This window comes from Typopeltis vanoorti, chromosome 1, assembly GCF_054136105.1.
Source record: "Typopeltis vanoorti isolate ZY-2024b chromosome 1, IOZ_Tvanoo_1.0, whole genome shotgun sequence".
Taxonomy (NCBI): domain Eukaryota; kingdom Metazoa; phylum Arthropoda; class Arachnida; order Uropygi; family Thelyphonidae; genus Typopeltis; species Typopeltis vanoorti.
The window spans coordinates 157,480,711-157,507,234 of NC_143549.1; the positions used below are offsets into that span (position 1 = coordinate 157,480,711).

The 26,524-nt window shown below is 35.8% G+C and overlaps 1 protein-coding gene across 2 annotated transcripts in view; it reads left to right on the top strand.

The window, feature by feature from the left end:
- The window catches only part of sp3 (phosphatidylinositide phosphatase spermathreecae), a 400,619-nt gene that overhangs the window by 135,178 nt on the left and 238,917 nt on the right, over nucleotides 1-26,524 (top strand). For both annotated transcript variants that reach the window (XM_090394946.1, XM_090394954.1), the window contains exon 8: nucleotides 2,972-3,164. In XM_090394946.1, coding sequence (XP_090251072.1) covers nucleotides 2,972-3,164 — 193 coding nt within the window. The remainder of the gene's footprint in view (nucleotides 1-2,971; nucleotides 3,165-26,524) is intronic.

Genomic DNA, 26,524 nt, shown 5'->3' on the forward strand with positions numbered 1-26,524 from the left:
GCCGGATCTATTTGTTATTTCTAATGGAGCTGTTAATTAATAAAAAAAATATTTTTTTTTTATTAGTTAACAGTTCCTAGCTTTATGTATACATGTGCTTGCAACAACCCTGCTGTGTTTGGGGATGGCAGAGAACAAGTGAAGTTTAGGCCAGATAGGGATAGTCAGGAATGAACACACACACTTGATGCAAGGAATTACTTGGCTATATGACATAAATAAATTTAATGACTAGAAGCTGAGAAATACCAAAATAGAAAAATACTATTTATTATTTGAATGCACAACTAGTTTCATCTTCTTGGAAGACTTCATTGGGTGTATAACTTGAAAGAGAAATACAAAAATATACATTACAAGAGAACAACAGCTATAAATTAACTTGCAAACATCGTGCTAACATTTGAAGGTGTTCTGGATGGCATGGAATTGTCAGGCACACGTGTGTGTGTGTGGGTGGGTGTGTGTGTATGTATGTACTGACTTCACAGGCATTAAATTCACACAAGCATGATCTTGTGTATCCAAAGTTGGATACCTGAAGAGTGACACTCAGATAGGTTATAGCCAAGGTTAGTATTAAGATGGACTAGATTGAGGACAATTTCTGTTGATTTCACAATTCTTCTCTCCAGTTGCATCAAATGTATATGTTACGGTTAAAGTGATAAATCTGGTTATTATTAATAATTACCAGTTTTTATTAATTAGAATTAATCACTTTAACCGGTTAAAGTGAATAATTCCTAGAGGAGTTGGTAAATGTAATAAAAACATGTTTATAGGTTTTCATTCTCAATAGAAATTATAACAGCTTAGGTTAGGTTAGTTTATAATGAAAAAAGTAAGGAAAGTACTTCTTTTGCACTCAATGAAATCAGAAATCATTATAAACTAACCTAACCTAAACTAACTTAACCTTTATAGGTTAGGTTAATTTATAATGATTCCTGATTTCATTGAGGGCAAAAGAAGTACTTTCCTTACTTTTTTCATTATAAACTGACCTAACCTTTATTAGGTTAGTTTAGGTCAGGATAGGTTAGTTTATAATGAAAAAAGTAAGGAAAGTTCTTCTTTTCCACTCATTGAAATCGGAAACCAGAAATCGTTATAAACTAACCTAACCTATCCTTTATCAGCTGGAAATCATTATAAATAAACTAACCTAACCCAACCTAAACTAACTTAACCTTTATTGGTTAGGTTAGTTTATAATGATTTCTGATTTCATTGAGTGAAAAAGAAGTACTTTCCTTACTTTTTCATTATAAACTAACCTAACCAATAAAGGTTAGGTTAGTTTAGGTTATAATGATTTCCAATCGATAAAGGTTAGGTTAGTTTATAATGAAAAAAGTAAGGAAAGTACTTCTTTTGCAGTCAATGAAATCAGAAATCATTATAAACTAACCTAACCAATAAAGGTTAGGTTAATGATTTCTGATTTCATTGAGTGCAAAAGCCCCACCCCCCCCCCCCCCCACCCCCCCCCCCCCCCACCCCCCCCCCCCCCCACCCCCCCCCCCCCCCACCCCCCCCCCCCCCCACCCCCCCCCCCCCCCACCCCCCCCCCCCCCCACCCCCCCCCCCCCCCACCCCCCCCCCCCCCCACCCCCCCCCCCCCCCACCCCCCCCCCCCCCCACCCCCCCCCCCCCCCACCCCCCCCCCCCCCCACCCCCCCCCCCCCCCACCCCCCCCCCCCCCCACCCCCCCCCCCCCCCACCCCCCCCCCCCCCCACCCCCCCCCCCCCCCACCCCCCCCCCCCCCCACCCCCCCCCCCCCCCACCCCCCCCCCCCCCCACCCCCCCCCCCCCCCACCCCCCCCCCCCCCCACCCCCCCCCCCCCCCACCCCCCCCCCCCCCCACCCCCCCCCCCCCCCACCCCCCCCCCCCCCCACCCCCCCCCCCCCCCACCCCCCCCCCCCCCCACCCCCCCCCCCCCCCACCCCCCCCCCCCCCCATAGAGGCTAATGACTTCACATCAATTGTCTTACTATCCCATAATGCAAAGCTCATATCCTTATGGACAAATATAATGCTATGCATTACGGAAGAGCCACCAACTACCTAGAACAGTAGTGGGTAGCCCAGTCCCAGAAGTGATAGTTGATATCACTTCTGGATCTGGTTCCCACTGATGAGATTTCTATGTTTATTGAGGTAGTGGCCACTACAGTCTGGGTAGTGGCCCTTCCCATAATTCATAGCATTATATTTGTCCGTAAGGATATGTACTTTGCATTATGGAATACTAAGCAATTGTTGTGAAGTCACTAGCCTCTGTATACAAGTAGTCCAGTTGTGAAGTTACTTCAGCGCAAACTTTGTTTGCTTACACTTGGATAAAGGATGAAACCAAGAATATTATTTCTTGGCATCTTTAATTTGTAGTCTAACCAAGTGAAGAAACTTTCACCAGCATAGCAAGATCTCAAAAATTATCTTCAAATGAACAATCTTCAAGCTTCCAAGTTCCTAGCTTTACATAATTTTGTCTCATTTTAACGTCATAATGCATTCTTTGCACAATTTTGATAATTGCTCACCTGCAGCAAACAATCTTGTATTATGTCCCAATTTCTTTATTTTAAATTAAAATTTATTATTATTAATAATATTATTAATCTGAAAACACAATACTATCTAGTGTAAAACATTACTGCAGTATCATGTATTGGAACTGAGTTTCTCTAAAGTAACTTATGGGTTGGAATTCATGCTTTAATTTTAAAATAATGTGCCTCACATCACATGAAATACTTGAATGTTTACACCTCATGATTTCGCTTTGGTTGAAAATCCTGATATCCTCATATAATGCATCATAGTGAATCAAATAATCAGAATATTATAAATTATTACATTTGCAGTTATCTTAGCTTAATAAAAAAGTTTCCTGGTTTAATTTTATTCAACTTGAGATGAATTGGAATACTATTGAAAATCAGATAACTGTTTTTCTTTAGGTGAAGAGGAGGCACAGGTAGCATTTGAAAAACATTTTGCTGAAGAACTTTCAATCTGTGGTAATCAAGTTATAGTTAGTTTGGTAGAACAAAGTGGAAAAGAAAAAGTTATTGCTGATGCTTATCTGAATCATATTCTGAACTTTAGCTGCCCTGATCTTACCTATGTTGCTTTCGACTTTCATGAATATTGGTATGTTTATCTGTTCTATAGATTTAGTTTTAGCATAGAGGGTTTTGCATATATTTTATAAAATAATATCCCATGTACCATTAATATACAGGGTGTTCTGCAGCATAAATCAACAACTTCAACAGATGTTTAAAAGTCATTTTAAGCAGATATGTTCATATACACTAGGGCTAGTTTAATACCAGTATTGCATTATACAGGCTGAAATAGTGGTAAAGTAGCACCACTGTAACCCTATGCTGCTCACTCTGCTTTGTGTCTGAGCAAGAGTGGTTGTGTTGTTTATGCACAGTGCCTCAAACATTTTCAAATGTGAAATATGACACTGTGACAGGAATGAAAATGCTTTTGTTGCAATGAAATATTGGTGATACCCACATGGTATGGTTCCTCATTACTCAACATTTACAATTATGTATTAGAAGGAGACTGCTTCCCCCGCCCCCACAGGCAAAAATGGAATATGCACAACAGCAGCATGAAGATGTTCTGAATGTATGCAGAATTTCATATATGACTTGTATTCCATCCACTCAGGAATTGAGAATTTTGCAGTCGGATTATTTTTATCCATACCACCTGCAAAGAATACAACATCTCTTTCTCTATGGTCATGCAGCTTATGTGAACTTTTGTTAATGTTTCCTGGCAATATTTGAATATTCTTCTTCTTTCTTACATTCTGTTTATGGATGAAGCTCGGTTTACCTGTGAAAGTCTAATCTATACATGAATTCTAACACTTACTTGCAAACTGAAGTCCATTTTATTTCTAAAGTTACCTTATTCTAGTGCCCTCCAGCTCTTCCAACCAATCATTCCTTTCTTTTTCTGTATTTCTCTGTCAAGTTAGTTTGACAGATGCTTGAAAAATAAGATGCTTGAATTACTACAGAGTGACACTTACTCAATTCTTGAGAGAGATCCCACTCGTGAACTTCAAAATCGTACCAACAATTTATTAAAAACAACTTCTGAACTGTCTAGAAACATTCGCCTTTCTCTTCGCTCTCTCTCCATCTGCTTGTGCCATGCATATATGGAGTTCCCAAGATCCACAAGAAAAATACCCTACTTCGTCCCATTGTTGAAGGCATTGATTCACCAACATACAACCTTTCAAAATATCTCGCAAAATACCTTAAATGTTTTTCTGGCAGGTCTTCGTCTTTTATTAACAACTCTGCGGATTTTGTATCATACATTAAAGATATTACTGTTCAAGAAAATGACATCATGGCTAGCTTTGACATAGTATCCTTCTTTACAAATGCTCCTACAAATGAAGTCCTGACATTACTCAAAAATAAGTTATCTAAAAAAATGTTAGCCTTACTTACTCGTTGCATCAAGTCTGGATACTTTAGATTTCAGGACACCATCTACAAGCAAAATCATGGTCTAACAATGGATAATCCTTTATCTTCTGTACTTGCCAACATTTATCTGGAAGATTTTTGAAGTTAAAGCTATCTCTTCCTATTCCTTAGCACCTAGAATTTGGAAATGATATGTGGACGACATTTTCCTCATTTGGAGCCATGGACATGATTCTCTCCTGGATTTCCTTGAGCATCTCAATAGTCAACACCTGAATATCCAATTCATGGCTGAGTTTGAAACTAATGGTTCCCTGCCTTTCCTGGACGTGAAACTGACCCGTTCTTTTGAAAAACTTAAAATTTCGATGTACAGAAAACCTACACGCACACACCAATAGATATCTCCATAGTCAGTCCCATCATTTCCCTCCTCAGCAACTTGGAATTATTTCTATTTTAGGACATAGAGCTCGCTCTCTTCTTGACGACCCAGATGAACTTCATAAAGAAATTAATTTTCTTAGATCTACTTTCAGACTGAATGGTTATTCTCAAAAAATTACTAAAAAATAACTTTTTAATCCTCCTAGTCACCATACTGAAGAAATGAATAATGTTAAAGGCAATATATCTATACCATACATAAGCTCAGTCTCTCAAAAATTAGCCAAGGTTCTCAAAAAATATAACATTAGAACTTTATTCACTCTGCTTCCTAAGATCCGCTCTCTAGTGAGCTGTCCAAAGCTTAGCCATCACAATCTAAAATATCCCGGTGTATACAAGATATGGTGTGACTGCGACATTCCTTACTTTGGCCAGACGGATAAGTTTATTGAATTGCATATCTGTCTTGTCACTTGTTTAGTGACAAGAGAACACGTGTCAGTGCTTTATCCAGCCATATCGTTATTTCTGCTGATTCTGATGATCAAAACCATAGTCATACAATCCTTTGGGATAGATCTAACAACATTTTCCATTTCCATGACAAATTGGAGAGAAAAATTGTTGAATTAGAGAAATCATCCTCAATCCTGTACATTTAAATAATAATTTAAGCTACAACCTCCCAGACTGTCATTCTGCTGTGATCACATGCTGGCGCTCAAGAGATGCTATACTCATGCACTCGCCCAACAATGTGGCCAACGAAAGAACAGCTTTGAATACGTATACAACGTTTCCACGTTAAATATGTTTAGTGACTTTCCTGCACTGTTCACAATTTTTATCTTTAATATTTTTTCTTTTCTTATATGAAAACACCTGAAGAAGCTGTAAAAAGCTGAAACTAATCGTGTGATACCGTTAAACCTTTTTCCTTTACTCTCGGTTTATGTCATTCAATTCTTTAAAAAAAAAAAAAAAATACATATATATATATATATATATATCAATTCTGGGTCTGCATGGTTAGCCTAGTGGCTATGCGCTTCGCAACCATATGCCTGAGGAAAGGAGTGTCCTAGGTTCAATTCCCATTGAAGATGTGAGGAACTTAAGGATCTTCCTCAGCCATAGCCAAGTTAGCCAGTCTTGGGCATGGACAGCAGGGATTTTTCCACCAGTTTATCTCGTGTTTTTCATCCTGCAAGCAGGCAAACCAGTCCCGTGAACACGCATGCTACAGTCATAGGATATATTACGGCAAGGAAGGCAACGGGAAACCACTTTGCTCATAATCATTTCCCTGCATGGTAGCATATAGCCACTCCCCACCAGCTGTATGGCTGAGGGAATAGAATAAATATATCAATTCTATAAGAGGTGGTGCAGAAACTATAGCACTATTTTCCATAATCGCCTACCATATGTGGGTAGGTGATTATGGAAAAAGATTGAACTTCTTGATATGTGTCTGGAACATCTTCAAGTTTTTCTTTGGGGGAAAAATAGTGTGAAGAAAAAACAGAATAAAAAAAAAAGGATGTGAAGTTAGTTTAGTAAGTTGGAAGTAAACCAATAGAGCTGCTTCTGTTTTTACAAGTGTAAGTGAAAGTGGAGGAATGGTGGCATCTACAGTGACCATGAAAATACCTGTAGAAACAGCAAAAGTCAAACAGGATGTCTGTTTGAAAGTAATTGCTCTATAGGAGCAAGTCAATGATAGATGATTATTTATCAGTTGGATTGCCCTTCTCTGTATAGTACCAGGCATTTTTAGGAAGATTTTCCAGTACATTATATGTTTATGTTAGGTAAGGTTAGCGTTGTAAGTCATCGCAAAAAGATAAATCTGATTTGGATTGGCAATTTATTTGTTTTGCATCAGACTCATACTGTGTGTATAGGTAAAAACAAAGAAGGAATCTCCTGATGTATTCTTTGAACAGCTGAAGGTTGTGGTCTTTGGGTAAGACACTGAGGGAAACTGTTCCAAAGAACAGAGATAGATGGAATGAAAGAGGAGGAAGAGAAGTTGCTTTGCTAAGTTTTCATCTGCATGGTAAATGAATGTTGACTGATGTGTGCTCTCTTTTTATTACAGTGTTGGAAGCTGGAGGAGCAATCATGGTGGCCAATTATTATTATTATTATTATTATTATTATTACTGGCAGCTCCAAGGAGTCCTTAGACTCATCGAGCAAGGCCCAATATCATGTCAGAACAACTATTGAACATTCACACAGTATCTATCATACTTCTCCTTGAACTCATTTACAGTCATGGCACCCACAACAGACTCTGGCAGCTTATTCCAGTCATTTACCACTCTCCAAGTAAAAAACCTAGCTCTAACACCCTTGCTAACCACACTCTTACCAAGCTTCCATGGATGGCCCCTAGTCCTCCCACTACCAGTCCTATTCTCAAAAATATCTTCTGAATTAATCTTATAGAAACCCTTCAGTAATTTGAATGTCTCAATCATATCACCCCTTTTCTGCCTATCAACCAATTTCTGCATCCCACAAATCTTCAACCTGTTCTCATAAGGTTCATTCCATAGACCTCCTATCATCTTGGTCACTTGCCTCTGGATCCTCTCAACCTCCTCCATCAAGAAGAAACCTAGGTGACCATATCTGGGCACAGTAATGAAGATGGGGTCTTATCAAGGCTCGATACAGAGGAACAATAACTTGCTTATCTCTGCTCCTCAAAGTGTTTTTCAGCAACCAAGTGATTTGATGAGCTGATTTTGCCACTTTTTCGATGTGTCCCCTAAACTTCAACTCCCTATCCACCAACACTCCCAAATCCCTGGCCTCATCAATCTCCTGGAGTACAGTTCCACCAATGTGATATACTGCTGCTAATCTTTTCACCCCAAAATGCAAAACCTTACATTTTTCCACATTAAATTGACATCCATTCTCCTTAGCCCAGTCCTCCAAACTATCCAAATTATCCTGCAAAATTTTGACATCATGAGCATTCACTATTGTTCTACCTAACTTTGCATCATCCGCAAACAGATGCACAGTTCCTCTCAGATCCTTTCCTATATCGTTAATGAACAAATTAAACAGTAGCAGTCCAAGAACAGAACCCTGCGGCACACGGCTAGTCACAGGCCGTCTTTTGGACTCTACTCCTGAATAAACCACTCTCTGATATCTCTCCATCAACCACCCTCCTATCCATCTCACCAACCCTATATCTATTCTCATATGCTGCAGCTTACTTATTAGAATTCCATGTGGTATCCTATCAAAGGCTTTAGCAAAAACAGTGATCCAGCAGAATCACTGTAAACCCATTACCCTTATCCAGTTCAGCCGTCACTGTGTTATAGAACGTGAGCAAGTTACTGAGGCATGATCTACCATTCACAAAACCATGCTGTCCCTCATAGAGTTTCCCATTTTCATCTATCCAATCTTGTATTTTCCTCTTGACTATTTTCTCCAAGACCTTGACAACAATTCCTGATATGCTGATCGGCTGATCGGTAATTTTCAACAGCAGTCTTTGAATCTCCTTTATGCAGTGGAACTATTTTCTCCTCTTTCCACCCATTTGGGACTAACCCAGACCCGAGAACTCAAATTAAACAAAATGGTCAAAGGCACTGACAAAACCTTTAGCCACTTCTCGTACGACACGAGCTGGTATGCCATCCAATTCTGCAGATGAATTGACATTGAGGTTTTGTAATAGACTACTGACCTCCACTTCATTCACCACAATTCCCGTATAAGCTGTTTGTTCTTCCATTTCTGCAATGTCACCACATGGATGATATGCTCTTGCAAAGTGCTCACTCAGTAATTCTACTATATCAGCTGATTCGGTTACCTCCCTACAATCAGCATTCTTTAAAATCAGTCTGCCGTATACATTTTTTTTTTACTTGCAACATATCGAAAAAACTGTTTGGTATTCTCTTTAGCTTGTATGGCTAATGTTCTTTCATAATCCGCTTTTGCTTTTCTTACCACACTTGTTACCTTTCTGGCCTGGGCTTTATACCGTTCATGTGCCTGCAGGTCACCTTTCTCTTTAAATTCTCTCCACAGTTGTATCTTTTTTTTCAGCTCAAGCTTAATGGTGTTATTCATTCATTTAATCCCTACTTGATTTATTATTCGGACTCTAGGTATACAGTCAGCCATTGCCTCCTTCAAAAACTTCTTAACTGCCTCCCATGCACTATCAACTTCCAGCCCTTGCAGTTTTACATGCCATGGCACTGAACTAATCAAACTCCTAAGCTTGTCATACTTACCAGCCCAATAATTCCACATGTACCCTTTCTTAATTCCACACCTTTAGCCACCTCCCAAGTCAAGACCCTATGATCACTCTCACCAATTGGTGGCAATGTGGTCATATTCGTTACAGCCAAATCCTCAGATGCAATTACTAGGTCAAGTGCTCCCTGACCCCCTAGTATTTTCCATTACATGCTGTCGCAGATAGTTATCCCTTAATAACTGCATAAAACCCAATTCCTTCCTCCCGTGTGTCCTCTCCTCCCTCCATTCAATGTTACCATAGTTGAAATCTCCCATAATAATTACCCTCCTTCCACTCATTTCTTCTGTTTGCTTGTGCATACTATCTCCACGATCTTTTCCATTACCTGGTCTATAGCAGCACCCAATTGTATATTTTGTTTTGCTAGCCTCAATCTCACACCAAGTGGCCTCAAATGTGGGTCTTTTCTCTATCCTGGAATTCAATTTCTATTCTCCTTGGCTGCAGCTCATCAGCTATAATCAACAATACTCCTCCCCACATTTTATTCTCCCTGTCATTCCTGAACACACTAAACCCATCGCATTCAATACCACTAGCTATATCATCTTCAGTCAGCCATGTTTCACTAATGAAACCAGTACCCTGTGGTCTGGAAGTGCCAACCTAGGCCAAAAATTCTTCCTTCTTGTTCCTAATACTCCTAGCATTAGTGTACATGAATTGCTGACCCCCATTAGCCCCATCCCTACCTTGATGCCTTATACTAACTATTCCATTCTGATTTGTTGTCCTTATTCGCTCAGGCATATTATACTCATTCATACACTCAACTGCCTCCCTAAGGTCGGCATATCTACTCCCACCCCCCTTAATTAATCTAGTTTCCCTGATTCTGCACATCCACTTTATTCAACAACACTTTTTCAAGTCTCCTTACACTGAATCCATTTAAATGCAAACCATCCATCTTATATAGATCCTTTCGCCCATCGAACTCACTCCATTCGTCCAGAAATTCCACACCATCCATCCTGCATAACCCATGCATAAAGTCATTTGCAATTATGGCCCTCCTTCTAAACTCTTCACTGTCATACCGTGGCAAAAGACTAATCATCCTAACTCTCTCGCTCTTTTCTTTTGCTACCTCAAACAATTCATTCAGGTCCTTTATCATTTTCATTTTATCTCCTTGCAAATCATTCATACCTGCCACCACTATCATTTCTTTCACCCTTTGCTTTTGCTCTCTAATAGACTCACTTACGTCTTTAATGGTCGCACCAGTAGTACGATTTTGTCAAATTCTGTACTATCACACCTCGTACTAACAAATCTCCATACAGCACTCGCTCCTTCGTTTTGTTTACATTACATTCACAATCATACTCTTATTTTTCCTATTGTACTTTTTATTATTGGCTAGTACACTCGGTAGACATTTGTGCATACGTTCCAGCTGCCGCTTTGCTCTATGTATCGCTCCACTCAACAACACGATCCCACTCGTTGCATCTATCTCATCTTTTTTATTATCTGTTAAACCATTAATTTGCTCTGTATTAATACCTTCATATTTTAAATTTTGATATCAAAATTGGAGATGTTAATGTCAGCTCTTGCTTTCTGCGGATGATGTTATACTTCTAAATAAATCCGCTACAAGTCTGCAAGATTCTCTGACTAAATTGAATAGCTGTTGTAATAGATATGGTATGAAGGTCAGCAATAAAAAGACAAAGACAATGAAAATAGGCAGAATCATTGAAAATGTCAACTGTGTTGTGAATGGAGAACCTGTGGAACAAGTAAAACATTTCAGCTACTTAGGCATGATTTTTACTGAAGATGGTAAATTAAATATGGAAATAGACAACAGAATCAACAAAGCTGGTATGGTGGGAAGTCAATTGAATAAATTCATATGGAATAAGAAAGAAATTAGTCGGAACACTAAATTAGCTGTATACAAGACAGTGTTCAAACCAGTTTTAACTTATGGATCTGAGAGCTGGGTCAGAAGTAAAACACTTGACCAAAGACTAGAGACCGCAGATATGAGAGTCCTGAGAAAGATTAGAGGCGTGAACAGATGGCATCAATGGAAATATCATATTAAAAATGAGGATATTAGGAAAGAACTTGACATTGTCAGCATCCAGGAATGCGTTAGCAGAGCTAATCTCAGGTGGTATGGTCACTTAAATAGAATGGGAGAGGAAAGATTAGCAAAACAAGTGTTCTCTGTCTGGTTGTTTGGAAAACGACCCAGAGGAAGACCAAGATATAGGTGGATTGATACGGTACAAAGTGCCTTAGACGATAGAAATATAAGATCTGATAATGTTGGAGTCTTGACAAGTAACAGACTGATTTGGAGGAAAATTGTAGATAGGAAGTTAGTAATGATGTAATTTTTTCATGTAGTACTGTCATATCCTGTACACCCCTTGAGGGTACATGGCAGGAATTTGATGATGATGATGATGATAATACCTTCATTCACACTTTCTACATTCACGCCCTCACAGTTCTCTGGTACATCCTCACAATTTCTTATCATATCGTTATTTTCTACATTCTGAAATTTGACAAAAATATCACACTCATGACCTGAAATACACTTTAATTCCTCATTTTCCTTACATTTTCTACACACATTCACTCCATTATTATCATCTAACCATACTCCAACCGCTCTCCGCAAGGAGTACATTTCGCAGGTAGTACATTGTATAATCTCCTTTATATTACAGTCATTGAACAAAGGTGGTGAACCATTATTACTAGCCGCCATTTTCCTTCTTAACGGAGCCATGTGCACACTTCTATCCTGTTTTATCAAATTAATAATTGAAACACCAAAAACACACAAACAGACACACTAAGATACGAAAAGCAAAGACAAACGTAATATTCAAGCAAATTTGTCAATGATAACTTAAAATAACACTTATCTTATCAGGAGCTCTCTACAAACACTGACATTGTCCATGAAAGTAAGAGCTGCAGAAAAAGGAATTACTGTTGTCTTTGTAAGTGATTGAAGTAAATCTGAGGGGAAGGGGTGGAAAGGAGTCATTGATTAGCTTGCCCTCTCATATGTCATGGAGCAATCTTAAAGAGGTTTTGGGGGGCACCACTCCTAATGTATGAAAAGTATTCCATTGATGGATAGATTTGGAATTTAGGTAGTATAGTTAGTGTCTTGAGTGAAAAATTGTATCAAATTTCTCAGAGGCTGAAGAAGCTATGAATGAGATGGGTTTGTGACAGAAATGTTGGAGATATAAGTCAGAAAAAAAGAGAAATTGGATTGTGTTTAGAGATCTGGATATTATCAAAAGTAAGGGGAAGTAAGATCATCATTGCGAGAAAGTTCTCAACTGGAAGTCTTCAATCATTAGATCTCAAGCTCTTCTATAATTTAAGACTTCCACTTCTTCCTTTGACAAATATTGTCTGTGGAGGAAGTGGATTTAAGTATACTGTCATTAGCAAAGTTCTGAATATATTGGATTTGTAATGAGAGATCATTGTGTATAGGAGGAAGAGAGAGGTGAGAGTTCAGACCTGTAGGATTCTTCTGCATTGGTGGAGAAATCTGAGGGAGGAAACCATCTACTGTGATATATAAGCACCCATAGAGGAAGCTGGTGATCCATTTGCAAAAAGTAGAAAGCAGCCAAAGCATGGTAGTTTGCTGAGTAGACCTCTTTGTCAGACTCATTCAGATGCCCTAGAAATGTCAAGAGCAATTGTGTACACATTTCCAAACCTTTACATTGCTTGCCAAAGGTCTGGTTATTACAGACTTCAAAAACAGCCTTCCTGATTTCTAATGCCTTCTGTGTAAGATTTTTGTCATCAGCCATTATCAATTCACTGCTATATTAAGGCCTTTCCAGGTTGACTCTAAAATTATCTGTCAGTGGCTTTTCTTCCTCATGTTTTCCTCCTGTACATCTGATTTCTTCATTCTGTTGTGATTTTGGCCAGCATTATGGTAATTTTTCTTTGCATGGATTCTAATTCAGTGCTTCTCTTGTCCATTGATAGTATTATCTTCAAGCAATATGCCCAGCCGCTTCAGATGTGTCACGCTTTCTATAATGTTTGAAATGTATTTGAGACTGGTTTGAAATGTATTCCTTTAGTAGTAGTTCTTGGTATTAAGCATACTAAATTGTGTTGTTGTTGGTTTTTGAGTTTCCTTTACATTTAATATCCATGTTTTGCAGCCATATGTCAATATAAGAAGAATTGACTGTTAAAAAATCCATCTTTTATTTTTTTATTTTTTTTTAGGCATAGCATAATGGTAATTAGCTTTTTGAATATCAACTAATTTAATTTTCCAAATGCTTTTTAGCCAAATGTCATTTGTATTTTGACTTCTTTTATGGTATTTTGATTCATTGATATTTGTTTTCCTAAATATATATAGATTCACTTGTTCAGTTTTATCACCATTGAATTTTATTATTTTTGTTGTATATATCTATTGAACATAACTTGGATCTTTGGGTTTATCCTTAAGCCAGCTGTTTTACTAGCAATTTGGAGTTCATAGGTATGTGTCTGTAGTTCATGTGAACTTAAAGATGTCCTCTACAAAATGTAAATTTTTTAAATATTGCCTGTATATCTTCAGACTTTTTTTTTTCCCAATCAAAATGTTTGATACATCAAACATATTGATTGGGATTTCTTCATTCTTCATTCTGATTTCTTCATTCTGTTGTGATTTTGGCCAGCATTATGGTAATTTTTCTTTGCATGGATTCTAATTCAGTGCTTCTCTTGTCCATTGATAGTATTATCTTCAAGCAATATGCCCAGCCACTTCAGATGTGTCACGCTTTCTATAATGTTTGAAATGTATTTGAGACTGGTCCCCCACTCAATGACATGGTTAGTTAGTTCTCTACAACTAACTATGTCATCGAGTGGGACAAAAGCTGTTCCCCTTACATAGAGACAGATTACCATTCAAGAATTTTCAAAGCAGCAGCCACAGTCGCCCGTTCTACTGTAAACCTTAACAGAAACCAAGGCCTAATACTCCCAGAGATATGGAAAACCCTAATCAGAACCTTAAAAACGGAAGAAACGAACTTTAATACAAACTAGAAAGTTCCTCAGCAACAGCTAGCTGATCTTGTACACGCGATACGTGTTTCACTCACGTTCGATACTATTTTATTTGTAATTATTCTAGTCAGTTTTTTATTCTTGTCAGTTTTTGCAGTTACGCATAATTGTGAGATTGTTTAAACCTATATGTAAATGCTCTGAAGATGCCAACAGATAAGTGTGGCGAAACTAGTTGGTTCAGTTAATAAAATTGATCAACACTTGATCGGTAAACCAAATATTATTATTTACTAATATTGATATATGCTCTTGATACATCATCTTTCTTTAGATGCAGGGTAAAAGTTTGCCTAAGATTTTGTTTACTTTCCCACCTGCTGTGAGAAGTTCAACTATGACTATATCCTCTTCTATAGCTTTTCAATTAGCATACTTTGGATGCTCTGCCTAACTTCTTCTGTTAGAATATATGGTGCTTTAGTTATTTCACAGTTATATTTTGCATTTGTTTTGTCACTCTGACACTGTATTGAGTAAAATTCTTCAATTCCTTTTGCTGTAGCATATCTATTTCTGGTTATACTTCCATCTTGTAATAGTTTAACTGCAATCATCTCTTTTTATCAATTGATGTTTAGCTTTTTTGAAACTGCATTTGTGTTCATTCATTTTATGTGAGTATGCATAACAAATCTGAAAATTGAATTTTTGTATCTGGTTGTTTTGCACAGGTCAATATATTTAATTTTATTTAGTCGATTTCAGGTTTGTTTCATTTCTCTTTGTCTCTTTATAAGTTGCCTTATTTTCTCAGATATTTTATCTTGTTTCATTTCTTTTATAGCAGCTATTTCAAGTGAGAATTGTAAAAGGTTCTGGGTAATGTGGTCATTTCCCAGATAGATCAGGGTAAAAAGTTTGCCTAAGATTTTGTCAACATTGCCATCTATATAAGATTTATAAGTCTGTTGCTTAATTCATGGTGCAGTATTTCTTTCTTTCTTTCTTTTTTTTTTTTTTAATGTTGTTGATGTATATTTTATCAAAGTTATATCAAAGTTATATTTTTTCAAGAATCTGTTTTGATTCTTGAAACATTTTCTTCTTCCTTTTTTGCTTTTTGGTAGTGTATATGTTCTATTCGATACTATTTCCAGTGTTGAAGGTGCTGATAATAAACATTCCATAAATATGTTTTTTCTTACTATTGAGGGTAAAGTCAATTTCACTAGTCTTTAATTTGGAATTTGCCATGTCCACTTTCTATGTAGCTTTTTCTTGGAAAAAAGAATTTATTATACAAAAGTTCAACAAATTCTATTAGATTTGCACCTCTGCCATCTCTTGTACCATATCCAGAATTTCCCATCAAGATTTAATATGATTCTTGTGTATCAATTCTTGCATTAGTCTCTCGTAACAATTTTGAGCTGATGCTTTTCCTTTGTTGCAGAGTTGTGATACATCATAATAGAAGTCTTCAATTTATCAGTATGGCTTATTACAACAATAATACTTGCTATTTGATCAAATATACTTTCAAATTCTATGATCAAATTTTTGTTGATCATGAATCTGACCACACTGATTTTTTCTTTATCCTGATCTTTGTGGTACAGTATGTCTCTGGGTTTTAATTGAAGAGTTTCGTCACTATTATGTCTAACTTCAGACAATCCAGAAATGCTCAGTTTTAGTTGCTCTAACTCTTCTTTTAATTCAGTTAGCCATGTTTCACTGCTTAGAGTCCTACAGTTTAAAGTTTCAAAGTTTAGTTTCTAATGGCAATGTGATTCCAATTAACTTTTGGAATCACATTTGGAAGTTTGTGCAATAATTAACCACACTGCCTAAAAAGAAAGATTTACAACCAGTGTTTACTCCTAACAGTGATTTATGGTAGTCTGAAAAGAACATGGAAAGAGCTATTTTGGGAATAACCCAGTTAGATAAAAAAAGAATAATATTTGGATAAGGAAGCAAACAGAGGTAACGGACATTGCATTAGTAATAAAAGGCAACAAGTGGTGGTGCTGGACAGGACACATGATGAGAATGTCTGACAGCAGATGGATAAATATAATAGAATGGACACCAAGAATTGGTTATCAGAAACCAGGTAGACCAGCAATAAGATGGGATAATGAGATAACAAGATGTTATGGACATTTATGGTGGAGAGTTGCACAAGATTAGCCAAAATGGAAGACATATGGAGAGGTATTCATCTAGTAATGGACTGAAGAAAGCTGTTGATGATTATATATAAAAGAATTCAGTATAAGAACATTATATATTATATGAAAATGGAGGACTTTTATTCATTCACTCACACAAACAATACCTTAAAATTATGAATTGAGATTTTTTAGATATTATTTTTAAATTGTCTATTGGGATATAAAGTCAGCATATTTCATCCAAAAATTAAATATACACAAAATGTCAACAGTTTAAGAAAGCTGACTAATCTTGTTTTTGAATTTCAAAATGCACACACAAAACGGCAAATAATAAAAAAAAAAGGCAACAGAATTTGCAAAACTGGTATGGTAGGAAGTCAACTGAATAATATTTATATTGAATAAGAGAGAAATTACCAAGAAATTAAAGAACTTACTAAATAAGAGAGAAAGCACTAAACTGGCTGTATACAAGACTGTGTTCAAACCAATTTTAGTTTATTGATCTGAGTACTGATTTAGAAATAAAAGATCAAATACTGGAGACTACAGATATGAAAAAGATTTGGGAAGTGAACAGATAGCATCAGTGATATTGTCATATTAAAAACTGAAAGTGGAATCAGCAATAGAAATTGATGGACATACAATGAATCGATGTAAAGCAGTATAAGACAGCTGTGCCATCTCAGCTACTGTTTATCATCTATATAGATTGCATTTTGAAGGAAAGTGGTGTTAAAACTGATCAGAATTGGAGATATTAAATATGAGTTCTTAACTTTATGCTGATGAAGTAATATACTGTTATTCAAATCTACTGCAGGTGTTCATGACTCTAAACAAAATTTGGTACATACCAGGAAATTATAATTATGATAATTAGTTACAATATAAAAGTAGTTTTCAAACTAGCCAAACAAAATCTCTTATTCATTCTATAAAGTATTACCATGTCCTTTCCTAACTCCAAGTATTGATGAAACCCTTAAGTTGTATAGACCTAGTTTTAAATCCTGGGTAGGACGAGAAGAACTTTTCTAAGGGTTTTTTTTCATCTGAAGATGAGTTGGTTAGTATGGAGTTGAAAGATTTCCTCTCTAAAACCTTGGGTTCCCCCCCCCCAAAAAAAAAACAAAAAAAACTGGCAAGGCCACTGTTTGTCCCTTCCCCCTTATACACACACACACACACACACCATGTGTTAATTGTGAATACCTTGCAAAATCCATACTTTGAGTAGACTATGAAGAATGGTTTATCGGATTAGTTATTGTCATAAAAGTTACATGGTTTTAACAACAAAAAAATTCATTTACTGTGGTTAATTAAACTTTAAATTTTATTAAATTTGGATAGTTTTTGTAACTCAGTTTTTGATTCAAGAAATCGTTTTAAGAAAATGGCTAATGTGAATGGTAACTGTGCCTTCCCATGAGTCCTTGAACTCCTTCGAGGTGTCATGTAATGTTGTTAGTATTATTATAATTATTCCATTTGCCTATATAAAGTTTGATGAATATATGTTATAAAACGAGACTTTTTGAGGTTATGAGACCATAGGTTTTTTTAATTAATACATAGATTAGTATAATCTCGCCTACTAGTTTCACTAGCGACTGTCTAGCTTTGTCAAGGCTCGAACGGTACGTACAAAAAAATAGGAGAGAATACAGAAACATTGCTAACTGTTAGGCAGTTAAGTTTTAAACATATGTGTGACAATGCATGCATGTGTTGAGAAGCTTTAGTTAGTATCATGGATACGTGTTGTATGCACATGTGCTACATAATTTTTTGCGTATTGTAGTTTTCCGTTAAACTGTGTGAGTTCATTAAGTTTTTCCATATATCTTTCAGTATGGCACCCTGATTTCTGTTGAGGTTGTTACCCATTCTTAATACCACTGCTGCTTCCTTGAAAATTCTGTAACTGTAATTATCATCTAAATACGGCATGGAGCTATTTTCTCAGTCAATTGCATGGTTTGAAGTAGAAATGTGATGTGCTAAGCCTGAGGAGACTGTCCTGTTGTGATTGACATCCCCAACATGCTGATTTCCAGGCTTCTTAAGTTTGCCCAATATATGAAAGACTGCACGTAATTCTACAAATACCTGGATATTTGAAATATGGTACACTGTCTTTAGGAGATCTTAATACTTGTCTGATGGTAGTAGTTGGATTAAATACCACTCTGATGTTGTGAGATTTTAACATTTTCGCTAATCTTGAAGAGACTGAATCAACATAAGGGATGACTACTGTTGAAGCGTACTGGGCGATTGTTCCTTGTTGTTGAAGGTTGTCTTTATAAAGAAATTTGTTGATAATGTTTTTAGGAAAAGCATTCTGCAATAGTGTTATAGCAATTTGAGAATGGTTTTCCTACAAACATTATCAACAAATTCCTTTATGTATGCTTCAACAGTAGTCATCCCTTATGTTGATTCAGTCTCTTCAAGATTAGCGAGAATGTTAAAATCTCACAACATCAGAGTGGTATTTAAGCCAACTACTACCATCAGACAAGTATTAAGATCTCCTAAAGACAGTGTACCATATTTCAAATATCCAGGTGTTTATAGAATTCCATGTACGCGCGGTCTTTCATATATTGGGCAAACTTCAAGAAGTCTAGAAATCAAACAGAAGGAGCATGTTGGGGATGTCAATCACAACAGGACAGTCTTCTCAGGCTTAGCACATCACTTTTCTACTTCAAACCATGCAATTGACTGGGAAAATAGCTCTATGCCATATTTAGATGATGATTACAGTTACAGAATTTTCAAGGAAGTGGCAGTGGTATTAAGAACAGATAACAACCTCAACAGAAATCAGGGTGCCATACTGAAAGATATATGGAAAAACTTAATCAACTCACTCAGTTTAACGGAACTACAATACACGAAAAATTATGTAACGCGTGTGCATACAACACATATCCATGATACTGACTGAAGCTTCTCAACACATGCATGCATTGTCACGCATGTGTTTAAAGCTGAACTGCCTACAGTTAGCAACGTTTCTGTATTCTCTCATAATTTTTTGTATGTACCATTCGAGCCTTGACAAAGCTTGACAGTCGCTAGCGAAACTAGTAGGTGGGATTATACTAATCTATGTATTAATTAAAAAACCTGTGGTCTCATAACCTCAAAAAGTCTCGTTTTTTAATTATTTTATGACCAAATATGTATAATTTGAATATGTTATATAAATATTAGTTAGCTGCTGAATTTTTAGTGTGTAGTCTTCCTGTTTGTGCGAGTACAGTCATTTCACTTTTGCAATTATTTAGTCATTTTATATTACTTGTGTATGTACGTATATATATATATATATATTTTTTTTTTTGCTAACAATATGCTGTTTTACTTCATAGCCATGTATTTTTTCCCCAAAAAATGATCAGTAAATCATTGAAATATCAGAAATAGAAAAGTTTTGTTTTTATTTATTAACAGTGAAATGCTGATTTTAAACATGAATCATGGGTAACAGTAAGTTAAGGGTTAGTTTATTATTGATTTTCGTGCTTATTGATATTTAAGTTTCTCTGTCTTGTTTTATTCTTATTGATTAGAATGCCTGTTGACATTTTCATTAGTTATACTACATTTTATGCATTTAAAATAAATACATCTGAGTTGACGTCTTTAAAATATAAGTTTTTTTATAGTTCTTATTGGTAACTGAAGCCAGGCTGCACATTTAATAACACGATTAAACCTCATGAAGTAAGGTGCATCATATATTTTTATTAAGAATAATCGTCATTATGAAAAAAATATGAAAAAATATTTAAAAATGGATTTATTGCATCCAGTTTTGACTGTTGTTACAAGGACATTTTCAGGGAGAACAAAAAGGGAATAAAAACATTCACAATGGACAAATGTCACAAGAAAGCATGTATTTACTGCTTGAGTCTGATTACAACGTGAAAAAAGAAACCATTAGAGCTCAGATATATTGGGCAGTTATGTTAATTAAATACAGAGATCATGTTACTTCATTTGAAAAGAAAAATAAATAAAATATGGACAGTCACATAGGCATCTTTTTTTGCATGTAATAGCCATCTTTATAGATAGGTATATGAGAAATCATAATACCATTCATTCATTCAGAATTTGATCATCTGACCAGGCCTTCTGAATTTTACAGTGCAGTCACTGTAAAACTTTTATACTTTCATATTTGAGCATTTCTTGTTGAATATTATCTACTGTAGCTGCCTCTCGACATTTCCAATTGTTGATGGCTTTTTCTAGTTCAAGTATTGATATGTACTTATGGTTGCAATTGCACTTAAAGATTTTTTGCAACTGTTCTGCCACTTATTGTTTCATTCAGTAATAATTCAAAGTAATTTGAATTTTAATCTTCTGGGCTTGTTTGCTGACTGGTCAGATATCTGCTCTTCAATTAACAGACTGCAGGTTTGAATCCTGCCATGGGCATGGATGTTTGTGAATGTCTTTAGGTGGGAGATGAATTTCATCACCTGGTGTGAGACCACCCTACTTATTGGAGGCCTGAAGTGGCTTGAAAAAGTTCCATGTTTGGTCTCTAGAGCAGGGTTTCTGGACTATGTGAAGAAATAAAAAATACTAAATATATATGTTACTGCTAAAGCTCGAAAGCCGTTAATGTGCACACATTACCTAGCTAATCTGCAGATTAACTGATTTGCTCCGTTAACGTGCGGAATCAAGAGTTTTCCGCATTTTACCTAGGTAATGTGCACATTAACGGCTTCCGTATCATTAAAGTTCAAAAGTTTGTTTCTCTCATTTCCTTTCCCTACTCCTTCCCCCCCTCTTCCTCCACTTTTAGTTTGGTTTCGTCAGTGTCATATGTTTTGCAAATTCATTTCCTTAATTGTAATAATATTTTAAACCGTTTGATTCTTTGTATTATAGTTTTTTAATTGATTGATGGTTGATTCTATCAACTAATTTGCTGATTGTTTGATTGTATTAACTTGATTCTTTAGATATCGAAAAATAAATAAATAACATTATGTTAATTTAAGCGTACAGAAACGTTGCTGTTGTTCCAGCAAAGATCTTATTTTCACTTTAACGAGTGCCTAGTAGGTGATGTGCAGATTATCTAGGTAATTTGAGAAATGAAACAATTTTCGGCACGTTAACAGATCACCCTAGTTAATCTGCACAATACCTAGATAATCTGTAGAATAACTGATTTCTGCACTTTAGCGGTAACATATATATATATATATATATATATATATATATATATATATATATATATATATATATATAAAATTAATTAAAAAAAAAAAATAGAAAGAAATCCTTTCTTTATCCATGGTCTTGTAATATCTTGCTGTTTGTTGCTATTATTTATAATGTCTTTACTCTATACTTTAAATACCGTTATTCTAATTAGCTGTGCGTGCTTTCTCTCTCGTAACCTTTCTCATTTACTCTACTGCGTACTATGATTATCCACCTTCCGTATTTACTAGTCGAATGCCTATGAATACTGGAAATTTATTTGTCAGACTGCACCACCAATATATCATTTAATTGGCATAAGACTAAATAATTGGCATAAAACTAAATATACCTTCAGATAGATTTCCCTCTCTCTCATGAGCGAAGTTTCTTTTATCAATGTTTACTTTAACAGTCGTGGTTCGTAAGTAACTGAACTGCATTTTTATTGCCTTAAATTATTTCCTGCTCACAAGTCCGATTTATTTAAGAACAGTGCAGTTGTAAAATAGAAGATCAGGCAGCACTCTTTTAACAAATAATTAAAACACATTTATTTACAAATTATACATGAATTAAACAATATGGAGATTGCTTTCTCTATCCATTTATAAAATCTTTAGCATAAATTAGAACCTTTTTACTTTAACACTAATTAACTTCTTTAACTCACAATCTTATTTACTCTCCACTTACAAATTCAACTTATTAAACTTCTAGTTTACTTGCAAAGAGGTTAGCTAACTCTCTGTTAAGTTATCTTTACGATTTTTATATCAACTTCCAATATGCCAATCGATTCTCTTAATGACACTTCATACTGCTGTTAACCAAATTCTTAAAATTCTTTCTATAACATGCTATAAGAGGAATTGTACAAAAGTATGGAACTTACAAAGGCTCTAATAACTACCTTACCCCAGTCCTGAAGATATTTTCAGGTGCAAACTTTGTTTACTCACACTTGGATAAAGGATTAAACTAAATTTATTATAGGTCTAACCAAGTGAAAAATAAACTTTCAACATCTTTCTCTAAATCCAGAGTAATTTAATAAAAATCCTTTCTTTTAAGCTTACACGGTGATCCGAATGCATTTTTGAAAATTATGGAGACAACTATCGTGTTTGAATAAAAACTTTAGTTTAATATAACTAAAATCTACATTCGACGTTTCGACCTTTATGTCAAGGTCATCTTCTGGGGCATATAACTATACACAGAAAACAAGCTACACTACAATCAAACTGGTTTGTTAAAGATACTGACCAACCACTGCAACAATTGTTGGCCTGATCTAATATATGCTGGATCTAATATATAAGATCCAGCATAAGTCAGCACTCTAGCCAATCTTCAGCTAGTATTAGAAACCATTCCACAACCAACTGGCTGGAATATACAAGTATAATCATGATGTTAATATATGTATATAGATAGATACTTGTTGTTACGCCCAATGTATTTCTACAACCAACAGATAACACTAATAATAGGACTCTAGCGTTGATGTATAATTTTTTTTTTATTTTTATTTTATTTATTTATTTTTTTTTTCATCAGAGGTCAGGCCAACAATTGTTGCAGCAGTTGGTCAGTATCTTTAACAAACCAGTTTGATTGTAGTGTAGCTTGTTTTCTGTGTATAGTTGTATGCTCCAGAAGATGACCTTGACATAAAGGTCGAAACGTCGAATGTAGATTTTAGTTATATTAAACTAAAATTTTTATTCAAACACGGTAGTTGTCTCCATAATTTTCAAAAATGCAGTTTAATAAAAGGTGGCACACCTTTTGGCAACTCCTATAGGTGAAGATGACCTCCCATTGCTTCTGCTCTACTCTGGGCCTGGCTCCCACTGAAGAGACCTCAATAAAGGTCGAAACTAGTCTGGCTCTTCCCTTAATGCATAACATTATACATATCTGCAAGGAGATGTGTTTTGCATTATGAGAGATACTGAGATAGGAGTGATGTTAGCTTGGTCCACCTTTGTTATGAGTTGCCCAGTGTTGTACTACTTTACCCCAGTTCTGAAGATATTTTCAGGTGCAAACTTGTTTGCTCAAATGTAGGATAAAGGATTAAACTAAATTTATTATTGTCTAACTAAGTGAAAAATAAACTTTCAAAAAAAAAAATTTACAAAGGCTTTGTATCGCACATTCGGTCAAAAGTCTTGCACAAAAAGTTCTAAGGCAATTCTTTGATCTCAGATCTTGAGCTTCCTGAGGAATGTCTTGCTTCAGTAATATCTCATCTGGATAGCGGACTGCAACCTGTGGTACTCGTACAGCTCCAGTGAAATGAAAAGCTTTCGAGCAAAGTTGCTTCGGGTAATTTACATCGTCTTATTTCCCCTACTTGGGCTCGCCGTAAGGTCTATATGACTCGCTTTTCTATCTGCCCATTTCCAATACCTCTAGCTGCTGCCTCTAATGACCATAATTGCCACCAACTGACTCTCTTATGGACTCCCGAATCTATTCCCTCTCTCTGGCGTCGACTGGAAGCTTTCTCTGGCAACCTGGAAGCTCCTCTTTCTGGCGATGACTGGAACCGGGAAGCTCCTTATGCTCTGCTCAGTCTCCTTTTATTTGGCGATTTTGCAACCTTGCGCTAACGAAGAATTCGGCATGACTTTTTCATCTTCTTTTTAGTTTAACGTGCTCTTTGTTCTCCTCCGTTCATTCTTTTGATCATATTTTGTCAGGTGCGGAAACTTGTCTCTAAAACTAGTGCACCCCTTTGATACTTTGCTTCTCCTTTCGGTCCATGGAAATTTCTCTAAACCTGGTGGCACTATTGAAAACTAACTTTAAAGGTATTAGCGCAGAGCTTGTAGGCAACTCTTATATATAAAACCAGTAAACAACTTTCCTGCGCTCTTACACATAACTATATACAAAGTTCTGATGGGAAAGCATTGCCTTTGTTTTTGATGTTAAAACAGTAAATACATTCACTTCCCACAGGGTTAACTACATTAATATTTTGCAAAATATGCATAGAAACAAACAAGGTTATTTACAGTTCTCTAGGGACTTGACCTATGTAAAAAAATCAATGTAAAGGCGCCTTGATATTTTTAAGCTACATCGAGATTTTACAGTATGAATGTACTGTGGATTTACAGAGAAACTTTTCATGGTGGAGCTATTTAAAAAAAAATAACAATAATATTCTAGCTCATGACTTATTTTTAACAGTATTACAACACCAAACAAACTATTTTCTAAAAGGATGTTTTATTAACTTGCTCATATTTTGCTGAATTTCAAATCGACATCATCAGAGCACAACACAGTATATATATATATGTGACAGTGAGTAAGTGAAACAATACAATTGTAATTGTAATGGACAAAAGATCTAGTCCTATTTTGGCATCCTCTATTGTTATAAAAAAAAAAAATTACATCTATGTGGGAGTTGCTCTTAAGATAACAGTCTCCCATTGTCAATTGCATAGATAGTCTCACTTGTAAACTTTCCCAATAATTCGCCAAGTCTCTTCTTCACCATCCTCTAGCCCCTAGCATACCCTGGAGTGTATGAAGTTCCTTGTGACAGTGACTTGACCTACTATGGGCAGATAGGATGATCTAACATCTGCCTGGAAGAACATAAAAAATAATTTTTCATGTACATAAAAATACATTTTATATTTGTTTTATTTTATCTGCCTGTCCTGACTTTGGACAAAATGGCAGATCACACTTTGGACACCTCTTCACACAGGATGAGATGGAAGGAAACTAATGTACTATTTAGAAGTTGTTACAGATCCGGAAGATTATTTTTTGAGTCGGCCATGGCTGTGAAGAATTCTCCTAACCTGAACAAATATGGTTGCATTAATTTGCCAAAAATTTGGGAGACTGTTATCTTAAGATCAATTCCCACATAGCTGTGATTTATTTATCTTTTTTTACAACATTAGAGGGTGCCAAAATAAGACTTTAGATCTTTTGTTCATTATTAGTGTATTGTTTCACTTACTCACTGTTGCATATACATGCTGTGTTGTGCTCTTTATAAAATAGTTTGTTTGGTGTTGTTAATACCATTAAAAATAAGTCATGAATAACTGTCAACATCTAAGCTTATTCTGTTAATACTTTGGCTATCCAGAATATGTCTGTCTACACTTTTCATGTCACTCTTATTATTTTGGAATCCTTTTCAGGATTTCTTCATGGTAATAATTTCTCTGTGCTGTTTTCTTTATTATGTTTATGTTAATACTAATTTAAATCAGAATGAAACTGCTTGTGATACAGCCTGAGTTTTAGTTACCAATAGGCAACTGAAACTTGTGCTGTATGCTGAATAATGTATTTCAGTTTGACACTTAAGGTAACCTTTAGGAGAACAGCTGCACCTCAATGCCACTTGTTCAGAATTCAGCCTTCTGATCAGGCCTTCTGAATTCCGCAATGCAGTCACTGTAAATCTTTCATACATCCGTACGTATGAAAGTTTTAAGTCTAATCGAAGTTATTTAAGTCTAATCAAAGTAAATTTTGAAAACTTGTTTATTAAGGTGTCTAGAAAGAATAAGTTGTTGTTAATATCTTTCCTTAGTTAAACAGATTTTTTGAGTATTCAGGTTGAGGTGGATGAGAATTGTGTCTATATCTACCAAATTGAAAACACATCATCAATATATCTTAGCTAGATAAAGAGCCTATTGGGACTATGCCACACACACACACACACACACGCCATTAAAAGATTATTACGGGTTTGTTAATCTTTTTCTTATAGAGAAAACACTATAGAAATAGCTTTGTATATTAAGACTGCTGTCTCTGCTATTTATCATACAGACAACACTGTCAATTCAG